Below are 12,900 nucleotides of genomic sequence, written 5' to 3'. Positions count from 1 at the left end.
CGATCTCTCGATTTGACTTCCTGAGCATCTGGAAGCCGCAATTTTTGTCCGATTTGGGTGAAATGTTGTACATGGTGTTCTGTTATGACTCTCAACAACTGCGCTAATTACGGTCCAATTCGGCCCATAACTTGATATAGCTCCCATATTTTAGCAGAATCCATGGGGGTGGGTTCCCAAGATTCGGCCGGCCGAACTTAGCACGCTTTTATTTGTTTTGTGTCTAAATGAAACTACATAAATCACTTATGGATTAAAATTTTTATTTTATGAGCATTCTTCATCTTCAGAGCGTAGAAATAATCAAAGCACTAGCCAGTGCCAACCATGTTTTTGTTTATTTTACAATAAAAATCACAAACCTTTTCAGTCAATTTTAATATAGTCATTATAGTAATTTAGGAAGATAAGCTTTAAATCATCCGATATTATGTTCAAAGCAAATAACATTTCATCTCTTTCCTTAGAGCACCACTTGTACTTTCCTATGGCTGCAATATCCCACAAATATGTCATTTCAGCCACATATTCAATGGAATTGATACACGATTGACTTTTAGTATATTCTAGGGAATAATTCGTCATTGCAATAATATCATCATAATCTTGATCTGTTAAATAAATTCCATCTGAAATAGAGATACAGAAAAAAAACACATCTTTATGAAAATCAATTTCTATAGAAGCTGTACACTACTTACGATATTGCAAGTTGAACCATTCAGAACATAATTTTGATGCTATATAAGCTCGAGCATCGTTGAATCCCAATAAAATGTCACCTAGGGATTTAAATATATCATATAAACGTCGCCTGGCGTCCCACTGGGTTATTCTATGCTCCAGTAAATTTTTCAGCTCGTGGAACCACTCCAACCTTTGTTCACAACCACATTTTGTGCAAAATAATGTAACATCAATTTCCGCTTTCTGCCACCAATTCAGGGAAGGTCGTTCCGGTAAATCTGGTACAAATATTTTGCCGCAGTTTTTATTATCACAACGATATCGATGATATTGATTCTAGACAGCAAGAAGGGAACAAAAATTATGTATTCATTTGATTCCGATGTTTACAATAGCTAATAAGTAGATACTGAGTACCTGCGTTACTCGATATGACAAGGCAAATTATTGACTTCTTTAAATAGGCAACGAGAACATGATGGCTTTCTCGCAGCGAACAAGAGCTTGACGAGAACCGTTACCTCCACATGAAATATGTGGCTACAACAACAAATACTACACACGAATAATTTTTAATTCAATGGCAACCGGTTGTAAGCACCGGATTGACCCGGTGAAATCTTCCATTGGCTATGGCTGCCGCCTCAGTGTACGTGTTCGTCCTTTTTTCGTCATGGGAAAGGCACATGCCAGGGTGCCTTCTCCGCACGCTTCTGGTCCGTGCCGTGATTGAAAAAAACCTCGGACCCTGGTACTGTTCTATTTTTCAGAACCGCCTTTATCGTCGATCGGTGTCGGTGAGGTGTAATCGGTGCATGGAGTGGGATCTTGCTCTGGCCTTACATTTCACTACGGGAGTATAGTCACACTGAATATTTTGCAAGGTGATGTGCGAACATAGACAGCAGTGGCTCACAAGCATCGTCGTCGTCGCCTTCTGCGTCCTCGTCGTCGGACTATGTAATCCCCCGACCTCTCCCGTGCGGCAATATACGTAAGGCATCCCCTCCCAATATTGCTAGGCCAACGTGTATATACCGCCGGTTGGTAGCTGTGTCACAATTAATGGCCAGGCTTACAACCCCGACATAAGAGGGTTGCTATCTGGTCATAATCGTCTGGTTCTGGGGATTTTAATGCGCATCACACGTCATGGCATTCTCCCCTAGGTAACGACCAGCGTGGCATAGCTTTGACAGAGCAGATAGATAGCTCCACGTTTTGCACTGTGAATGAGGATGCCCCCACTAGGATTACAAGGAGGTGCAGCAGCTCGCCAGACATCTCAATTGCATCCCCTGATCTCCTGAGTGACGTATCCTGGCAAGCCGTCATCTCTCTGGGGTCAGACCACCTCCCCATAATTCTCACCATCAACCGACCACCCGACTTCATAACCTCTGAGCGCCGGACGTTTATCAATTATAGCAAGGCCGATTGGACTGGCTTTAGAGAGTATACCAATCGCCGCTTCAGTGAACTGCCACCCCTCTCTGATGTGCTTGTGGCCGAGAGGAAATTCCGAGACATCATTTACGCAGCAGCCGCTCGCTTTATACCAGCCGGTCGAATACCCCAAGTGCGACCCAATTTCCCGGCGCACGCAGTGGTACTCGCAGACGAGCGTGATGAGATTCGTGCTATAGACCCCGCTAACCCCAGAATCAGCCAGCTGAACATAAGCGGAATTTGTGGCTGGAACACTTGTGCATCCCGAGAGAGACAGGACAAGGAGGAGAGCCATTCGCTGTATTCGTGGTCTCCGAGCCGATGAACAGCCATCACAGTTTACCGTGGGCGAAGTTACGAATGTCATCCGTGGCGCGAAATCTTCCAAGGCGTTGGGTACCGACGGAATCTCTACATTGCTGAAGAATCTGGATTCACCTGGAGTTGAGTACCTTACCACTGTCCTCAACCTGTCTTTGAACACTCTTTTAGTTCCCGATGTCTAGCAAATGTGCAGGTGATCCCGCTACTGAAGTCTGGAAAGGACCTGAGTTTGGGGGGATTGGACCTATTGGACCTATCAAAGGCATTCGACACGATCAACCATGCCAAACTATTTGAGGACATCGTCAACACGAACCTCCAGCCAGGCCTGAAACGCTGGGTCCCGAATTATCTGCGTTGTCGCCAGTCATTTGTAGAATTTAGCGATAAGAAGTCAATACACCGTAGAGTGAAACAGGGGTGGGGTGATATCTCCGGCACTGTTTAATCTCTACCTATCCTCCATCAGGAGACAAAGATCCTACCAGTGCGAAGACATTACTACATGCTGTCTAAGCAATATCTTTTGGGCTGTTATCGTAGAGACCATCCAAATCATCATCTTGTGGATAGATATTCACCGCCCAGAAGCCTTAAGGTAGATCTTCATGATCGACAGCCTAAGGTTCAGCGCTACAAGAGAGAACCTCTAGATCAAGCGGCATATCAAGTAGGTCTAGACAACATTCATGCAGACACGGTAGCAGATGCGGTAAATGGTTACCGGGTGAATGTAGTCCATGGAACCGACCGCCTCCCATTGCACCTGAAGAAATTGACCTCCCCCGGCAAACCAGAGTAGTTCTGGCTCAATTACGTTCCGGCAGATGAAGCCGCCGCAAGCATTGATGCGACGTGCAAGATGGATGTGCCGATTGTAACCAGGGGCCGCACGATACACGCCACCTGTCTATCTGCCCAGACAGACCCACTCGACTCAGACCCCTGTGGACGCACGCCATCTTAGTCGCAGAGTTCCTGGGTCTTGACACTCAACAGAATCAAGCAGACGAAAGATAGAACATAACAAACTGCTGCAACAACAACAAAAACTGGATATCATGTTTTTTTCGTTGGGTATTGGGATGGGATGTTCCTCCAGGTTGTTTGATCCCATTTTTTTTTTAAGAAATAAGTCCCTTTTTTCACTACTTTCTACACCATTTGTACAAATTTCAAGAAACTCGGTTTGGAATCTATACGGAAGATACATACAAACGGAAATTGATTTTTATATAAAGGGTGATTTTTTTGAGGTTAGGATTTTCATGCATTAGTATTTGACAGATCACGTGGGATTTCAGACATGGTATCAAAGAGAAAGATGCTCAGTATGCTTTGACATTTCATCATGAATAGACTTACTAACGAGCAACGCTTGCAAATCATTGAATTTTATTACCAAAATCAGTGTTCGGTTCGAAATGTGTTCATTCACCGTAACGTTGCGTCCAACAGCATCTTTGAAAAAATACGGTCCAATGATTCCACCAGCGTACAAACCACACCAAACAGTGCATTTTTCGGGATGCATGGGCAGTTCTTGAACGGCTTCTGGTTGCTCTTCACTCCAAATGCGGCAATTTTGCTTATTTACGTAGCCATTCAACCAGAAATGAGCCTCATCGCTGAACAAAATTTGTCAAAATTTGAACACATTTCGAACCGAACACTGATTTTGGTAATAAAATTCAATGATTTGCAAGCGTTGCTCGTTAGTAAGTCTATTCATGATGAAATGTCAAAGCATACTGAGCATCTTTCTCTTTGACACCATGTCTGAAATCCCACGTGATCTGTCAAATACTAATGCATGAAAATCCTAACCTCAAAAAAATCACCCTTTATAAGAATTGAGCTAACCGGCCTAATGTCGTTATGATGGCGCTTGATATGATAAAGATAGACTGACATTTTGATTTACTACCATCTAACATTAAATTTTACCCAGCAAAACAGTATTCGCTTCCATAATTCTTATACTTACAAAATCAAAATCTTCTTTGGGCTGTATACAGTTTTCACACCCACAGTCAAAATAATAGGTCGCCTTTAAACGTTGTTGCCTAGACGATCGCTTTACTTTTCGATAATCCAGATCGTAGCAGTTGGTAATTTCGTCGCCTTCATGCAAGTCCTTGAGAGCAAATGTACTCACATAGCGTCCCGAAAATTTAGGCTGAAACGATTGGACACAGGAATGATTGCAAATACTTAGATAAGGCAAATTTAAGGATGCCAAATCGTCGTAGTAGGCAAATGTGTGTAAATACCCTGCCTTTAAATGCCAAGGACTTGTCCACACTCTATCGTTTAACAAATGAAAGTCGGTAAGTGAAAAATTTAGAGGTTTTGGTAAAAGCGTAGTTAACATATGACCATTGGATATTAGTTGTCCAATGTGGCGTAAAATCAATGAGGACGTAAGTAGTTCCCATTCAATGGAGTTATTATGTTTTTCCAAATCCTTAAAGAAATGGGTATAGTATTTAAGGTAGACAACCAAGAGGTGCGAGACCAAAGTAAACCTAAAAAAATATTTGGATATGATAAATATGATAAACCGGATTATTGTGCAATACCGACCATTGAATGTCCTTGATGGTCATTTGATTTAGGTGTGAAATCATACGAAGCGACTCTGCATAGGGCAATTTATTATCTTTGTAAATATCTCCATTAGCTGTTAGAGATTTCCAAACTTCTTCAGTATTTGTTTTGGTCTTCAAATGGTCAACAATTGAAAATATTCCATTGTCGAGGATGGTTCTTAAAGCTAAATGAGCAATTCCAACACGAGCAAATAGTTGAAAACGATACCCAGCGCATTCATAGTCATGTATGCTGCGATGAACTTCCTGACATCTTAGAGAACAATAAATCACACGACCGCGACACTTAAAACATGGATAAGGTATGAAACTAGTGATTGCACACTGATGACACAATCGTCTGCCGTCTCCTACTGGAACAAATGACGGTATCCTTTCGTGAAAAATGAGCTGATTCCTTTGTATTAGGCTTTTAACTTTCATTACACGTCCCAATTCCGTGCCAGTTTCCACACTGAAATTTAATATAAAGACTAAACATTATTTATTAATTATAATTTTTTTACGAAAAAACTTGCCTAAACTGATCTATTAAACTATAATTCGTTGAAACTTAAGATTAAGATTATTAAATGGGATAGGCTCGGTACAGGGGGCCCCTGCCCCTGTTCCTTAGCGTATAGTTCATGCGCAAAATTTGCAATAGGCTCGGTTATCGTTTTAGTAGTTTGAAAACATGATTTAACTTTAAACCACCTGTGGGATGGAGGAACACAAAGGTAATTTTCATTCCGAAAGCAGGAAAACCCAACCACACGAAGGCTAACGATTTTCGTCCTATACATCTGTCATCCTTTATGCTGAAGACTCTTGAGAGGTTGATAGAAAGATATCTTAGGGCAAAGATCCCTGGAGATCGTAGCCAATGTTATTTTCTGCTTTAATATGTTTATATTTACTATAAGCATATTTAATAAAGAAATACAGATTAAAACCTTTGTTTCTTGCTCCTAAAATGAAAATAAAAAGGCTAACAAGTTAAAAGTAACGTGAAAGTTTTTCTAATAACGCAATTATTTCTTTCGCGATGGATGTCCCCATGCATCGCTAGCATTGTGGTGAATGCATTTTAAAATTAAGCTTGCAAATCACTAATTCTTCTTATTTGGCTAGGACAGAAGATTGCTCCATTAGCCAAACTCAGAATTGATGTCCAAGCGCTTCGCCTTTATTCTTCTCAGTAGGCTATTACATAACTTTTGTGCCATTATTCGAACACAGAATAGGTTTCTAAGCGCCTCGGCCGTCTACGCTCCTTCTCCAGTTTTTGACACCTAGTTTGAAGATGTCATTCACCTCTTGATCTTTCCATTGGTTGTTGTTGTTGTACTAGTGTGTTGTGTTGCATCTTTCGTCTGCTTGGTTTTGTTGAATATCCAGATCCAAGAATTCTGCGACTAAGGTGGGGTGTGTCCAGAGCATAGATGGGCAAAAACACAACCGCACATAAAGGAAAAATTAATAGAGGCACACGGATAGTGCCAGCAGCTCCTGTGCCTTCTTTCGGTCGACGCATTGTTGTTATTTTACATAGCATTGTTATCTTGCACTTGGCTGATTGGTCGGGATTAATTGCCCCCATACAAACACAATTTATTATTTTTAACTTTGTTAGTGAGCCCATCGCTGATCCAGAGGGATATGGGTCTGAGTCGAATTTGTGTTGCTGAGAAGTTAAACAGGTGACGTGTGTCGTGTTGTACTAGGTCATAATCGGGACACACATCCTGCACGTTGGCATCAATGCTTGTTCTCTGTAGAAGTTGATGCGGTTGCTACTTCCGGATCGTAATTGAACACTGGTTTGCCGGAGGAGGTCAATTTCTTCCGGTGCAATGGGTTGCGGCTGTTCACCAAAGACCGCATTCACCCGGTAGCTATACACCGCATCTGCATGCATGTTGTCTAGACCCGCTTGGTATGCTACTTGATCTAGATGTTCTCTCTTGTAGCGCTGAAAGTCAAGCTCTAGGTTATGTATTGGGTTGCCCAAAAAGTAATTGCGGATTTTTCATATAGTCGGCGTTGACAAATTTTTTCAACGGCTTGTGACTCTGTAATTGCATTCTTTCTTCTGTCAGCTATCGGCTGTCACTTTTAGCTTGCTTTAGAAAAAAAGTGTAAAAAAAGTATATTTGATTAAAGTTCATTCTAAGTTTTATTAAAAATGCATTTACTTTCTTTTAAAAAATCCGCAATTACTTTTTGGGCAACCCAATAGATCCACCTTAGGGCTTCTGGGCAGTGGATACCTATCTAGGTCTCCTAAAGGAGATGGTCCACGTGTGAACTGAAGAGACAGGCCGTCCCAGTTCGAAGAGCGGCATTCTAACAGATCTGCATATTATTCCACTGGGTGTCTCCTAGCCGACGAGACCACACTGATGTTGTATAATTTACCGCAGACTGGCAAATTGATGTGGTATATGGGAAGAATGTGTAATGTGATGGCCGGAATCGTTTTTCCATCGACTTTCACATTCAGTTCACTATTCACCTCGCGGATATTTGTAATAAACAATATAGCTGAAGATTTGGTGGCAGATATATTCAAATCTCTTGCAGAGAAATAAGCAGCAAGGTCGTTGACCTATCTGCGTTTAAACTATCGCAGATGCCAACAATGGATGGGGGCCCCATGTCATGGTCGTACAATCACCCACATATGATACGATCTCAATGTCGTCTAGAGGTGGTGAAATAGAGGATAGGTAGAGGTTAAAAAGTGCGGGATGTAGACCTCAAATACAGCCAATGGCTTTTCTTCTAGCTTTTTTAATCTCAGGATGCTTAATAAATTGACGTTTGAACCACCTGGCGCTTCTCTTAGGGTCAGTCACAATTACGTCGCCAAAAGTGACCTGTCCTGTCGTCCCTTCTTCCGGGGATAGAGAGTCACCTAGCATTAGACCACAGCTTGCCCACACCTGTAACAAAGTAACATTGCTTCTAGTGTTCCAGCCACATATTCCGCGTTACATAGCTGACGAGACCACACTGGCGATGCATAACTTGCCACACCCCAAGTGCTGCAGGCAAATGACTTGAGGGCCTTGTTTGTACTTTTGATGTTATTGCAAATTGCAGTGGCATATGATGGTAAGAGTTGTTATGCTAAGCAGATCATTGTTACCTTGTTGTATATAAAAACAAACGAATAAGTCTAAATATTAATCTAGCAGTAGGAGCCACAAGCGTCTTGGCTACTGGTGAGAGAACGGGTCCGTTCCAAGCTTCAGTAGCGGGATCACTCTGTGCATCTTCCAGGCGTCGGATACTATAAGAGTGTGCTAAGATAGGTTGAGTACTGTTGTGAGGTACTCGACTCCAAGTAAATCCAGATCCTTAAGCATCAGTGAGAAGAAATTCCGTCAGATCCCAGCGCTTTCAATGACTTGGCATAGGCATACGGCGGATGGCTCCCCTCCTAACTTTTTCACTCTCGGGATGCTCAATAAATTGACAGTTGAACAACCTGGTCAGTCACAGTTACGTCGCCAAAAGTGACTGAGGTCTTGTCATCCTCATACTCTACGCACAAAAGTATTGGGTTGCTCAAAAAGTAATTGCGGATTTTTTAAAAGAAAGTAAATTCATTTTTAATAAAACTTAGAATGAACTTTAATCAAATATACTTTTTTAACACTTTTTTTCTAAAGCAAGTTAAAAGTAACAGCTGATAACTGACAGAAGAAAGAATGCAATTACAGAGTCACAAGCTGTGAAAAAATTTGTCAACGCCGACTATATGAAAAATCCGCAATTATTTTTTTGGGCAACCCAATATTATTACGCGTTGAGAAGAACACTCATTCCTTTGTAGTTGGTTCATACTGTCATATATTCTTTATTGAGATATGGTATGCTGAAATTCTAATCATTGGGTATGCGTGTTTCTAGTTACATTGCTCACACAAGTTGATGCATACTCATCAGCGTGTCGCCTGTTTTTAATATTTCAACCGGCATCCCCTCTGCTGCTGCTGCCTTGTTATTCTTCAGCCAGATAACTGATACGCAGACCTCATTTTAACTAGGCGTTATATTTTTCTATATCATCATCCTGTACCAAACATCGTTTTCATAGTTTATTGTTTGATAGAATTTTCGGACTTTATTCTGCCTCCAAAATATCTCGATTTACTCAAGCTCACGTTTATCAATTTTTTTCTGCGGAATATACGTTTCTCTCTCATTAACTTCCGATACATATTCTTCGCTTGAAACTACTGGTTGCAGGGTTGCTCTGTTCCTACATGCTTGATTTCAGTCTAACAGTCTCGACCGCACATGATTCGACACCAGACCCTGTAGCAATGCATCACTTTTCACGTTTATCGTGACAGTCCGATCGGGAAGCCTTTCGACCTCGATAATGTCTTTCGAGTATAAGGACCGCTATGACCTTGGCCTGAAAGTCGCAAATGCAAATTTGCCCATGAACATTCCATTAAGAATCTGGACAAACTTCTCACAGTGAATGCTGTCCTATTAAATTTTAAGCTCAATGATAGGGGACCTCTTTTTTATAGTCGAGTCCGAACGGCCTGCCGCAGAGCGACACCTCTTTGGCGAGAAGTTTTTACATGGTAAAGTACCTCACAAATGTCGCAAGAATTAGATGGGAATAACCACCGCTGAAAATTTTTCTGACGTACCAGCCAGGATTCGAACCCAGGCCTTTTATTAAACTATTTCCTTCGTAAAATCTGAGCTACTTTTTAATAATGTTTTTTTTTTTTAATAGATCAGATATACTTAAATGTAACATAATAACCAATTAACTTACATTATTTGAGATTCTCTGCTACCTGCTTGGCCATCCTCAAGTTCGGACTTTTTATTTGTCTCACAAATGTTTGCCAATGATTCCTTAAGTTCAAGAAGTTGCTTTTGAAAATTATCGTTTAGCGTCATTTGGTCCAGCTCGTTCAAATGAGATTCAAGTGCCTTCGCATCCTTTAGTTGCAATGAACAAAAGGCTTGTCGAGTTATTATTTTGTGACGCATAGCATTGGGATATCCTGTTTTTAAGGCACACATGCAATCATCATAAGCTTGTTGATAATATCCAAATGTTTGTAAAGCCATTGCTCGGTTTGCAAAACCCAAAGATATTTCGTTGCCGGATTTACTATCTAGCGCTGCAAAAATTGCGTCATTGTAAAGACGACACGCACCAAGAATATTTCTTTCCTTTTGTGCAGTGTACAATCGGTTGCCTTCGCTTCGCAATTCATTGGATTCTTTTATTCTATCACTGTCATCCTTCATGGCGAACTCATTGTCTTCATTTTTTTCCTGAGTTTTAAGCCAATGTAAGGTGAGCTTTTCACACAATTGCAAATTTTTTGGTAATCCATAGAGTATTTTCTGTGTTTTAAACTCGTCTTCATATTTGTTCAAACATACAAATTTACTTTGCAATGAAAAAAGTTCACATAGGTCTGTATCCATGCTTTTGGTTTAAATTTTTCACGAAATCCTTACGATGGTGGTTAAATTCTATTAAAAGTAAAAAATGGACTTGAACAATTTACCAATTAAAAATTTTGTAAGTGTGCCTCTAAAGAACATAGGACACAAACTTTTTTCTTTTTGTTAGTAATATTAGAGATTAGATTGACATTTACAGCTTGTATCCATTGAACAAGGAATAGGTTTTGTTGCTCTTTCGTTGGAAAACTAGGCCTTAAATATATTACCTTCAGATTCTCTCCACTGAAAAGTTCTAAGAATGGTCTGCAAAGAAACACAAGACAATGGAATTAGGAAATAAATACAAGATAGTTATGGCAAAAATTATAGTGTTAACAGCAAATAGCGCCAAAGAACAATTGGATGTAACTGAAAGGGATATTTCCTTCAGTTTTCACTGAAACGTCCAATGCAAATGTATTGCAAAAATACTAATCGATTCTGAATAAATCGATGTTGACCTTGTTACGTTTTTAATTGTTGTAAGTTTCGTCGTATACTTCAATTTTGTTTATCTTTGTAGAAACTTATTATATTACAACTTTTTAATTGGAAAACTTTACGTTATTGGGACATTATAACATTAAATATTGTGTTAATGAAATCCCACAAACGTTGTATTTTTATGCACTAGCAAATATTTTCATACAAACGAAGCAAAAACCCAACAAATGAACACTCACCTAGTGACCCTACTTCCTATGGGATAAATGATTATATTTCCGAGCTTGGAATATAGGGATATCCCGGTTAAACTGTGGTTGATCCTCTAGAAGCTGCTATCTAATTTAGAGATATACTACTGGCCACTTGATACTAATTTGGAATAGGAATCTCCTTCGTCCTCATCGAGGTTTTCGATGACTGCTGCTGAACGCTTGATATGCAGCTTAATTCAGAGTTTTTGTATGACTTGACCACTTGGTGAACTCAGTCTGTTCTCATGTGGAACTGGGTCTAATGGTGTGAGTTTGTTTTGATTTTGGCCAAATGATTGATTGCAAAACCGAAGTTCCACAACACATAATAGCGTTCCATATTCAATAATAAACAAAGGGATGTTTACACGAGAGAAATAATTAGACGCTCAAGGCGGATTTAAAAAGATGGTCTCACGCGATTTGACAGATTTTTGTTTGCATTCTCTTTGTTGTTATCTCTTTCTCGCATATTCTCTGCTCATGTACGCATACATATGCACTCACGCACACAACTTTTTTTGTGTGTGTTGGCAAACCTGACCGGCTGTTAGCAGCTGTTCGCGTGAGACCACCTTTTTAAATACGCCTTGATTAACAGGTAGCGAACTGTAAACAGCTGAATACATTTTTATCTCTCAAAGGGCACTATCAATCAACGAGTTGCGGCTGTGTATTATAGTTAAGTAACACACAAACAACGAAAAATGGCGCGACCTAGTAACATACTTAAAATCAGAGTTGCACTAACCATTGATTTTGTTGTTGGGCAACTGCAACTACCTGTAAATGAATATATTTTGGGCAACACTCCTATCCAGTGTTCACTAAAGGCTCTACTACACGGCAAGTATTGTCTAATGACATGTCAAATTTAGCACATGTTGAGTTGCACATGTCGCGATACACACGATACTAACATATGAAAATCACTTTTAAAATAGCACATGTAATTTGTTTCGATTAGAGCGTATTCTATTGCTTCTGACAAAAACATAAAGAAATCGACTGTTTTTGTTGTGAATCGAATGACAACTTTAACAATTTTAACACAAAAAAAAATCAGGTTTTGCTCAAACTTTTAGGTTATGTCATACCTAAATAACAAACATGTGTGATAGCAAAAATTATGAATCGTATGTAAATTGACAATTTTGACAAACATTTTCAATTACATGTGCATACAAAAAGTGACATGCCATAAGACATCTACATGCCGTGTAATAGCGTCTTAAAGAAATTTAAGCCCACAGACGTACGGTCCGCTTTGTCTTCCTAAAGGGTGGTACTATATTCTCTTTTCGCGATATTATTTGCCAATTTCATTCAGTAGGCTCATGTACACACACGTACACATACACTCACACAAATTTCTTTTTGTGTGTTGGCAAAACCTCGATTAGCTTGATGACAACATAAGGTTAAGCCAAGCGATCTGCCGCCATATATATTCTAAAATTTTTGACAGTATTTGGCATTGAGATGTCAACTTGTTCTCTTTTTACATTCTTTCTTTGTTTACGTTTTCTCCCATTTGATGGCATTTTTAATCGGCAGATTTGACATCCTTTATGGTGTTCATGGGGCCTATCTACTTTAGGTTTTCGCAAGTGAGTCTAACCTTATATTAGTGAATCCTGATTTGACGGTAT

The 12,900-nt window shown here is 40.0% G+C and overlaps 1 protein-coding gene across 2 annotated transcripts; it reads right to left on the bottom strand.

Annotated features, from left to right (window-relative positions):
* Nucleotides 1-242: 242 nt before the first annotated feature.
* LOC106085324 (SET and MYND domain-containing protein 4) lies at nt 243-12,417 on the bottom strand. Of its 2 annotated transcripts, XM_013249547.2 has the most exons (7): nt 11,234-12,417; nt 10,778-10,814; nt 9,862-10,577; nt 5,047-5,526; nt 4,448-4,988; nt 702-1,023; nt 243-629 (listed from the first exon to the last, which is right to left on the bottom strand). In XM_013249547.2, exons 3-7 carry the CDS (start codon nt 10,527-10,529, stop codon nt 367-369), a joined length of 2,274 nt encoding a protein of 757 aa, XP_013105001.2. In that variant the 5' UTR covers nt 10,530-10,577; nt 10,778-10,814; nt 11,234-12,417; the 3' UTR covers nt 243-366. The 2 variants fall into 2 exon arrangements, with proteins under 2 accessions (XP_013105001.2, XP_013105002.2); XM_013249548.2 differs by lacking the exon at nt 11,234-12,417 and having other exon boundaries at nt 10,706-10,785.
* Nucleotides 12,418-12,900: the final 483 nt, after the last annotated feature.

Source organism: Stomoxys calcitrans, chromosome 5 (genome assembly GCF_963082655.1).
Source record: "Stomoxys calcitrans chromosome 5, idStoCalc2.1, whole genome shotgun sequence".
Taxonomy (NCBI): Eukaryota; Metazoa; Arthropoda; class Insecta; order Diptera; family Muscidae; genus Stomoxys; species Stomoxys calcitrans.
This window is presented reverse-complemented; position numbering and strand designations above follow the sequence as displayed.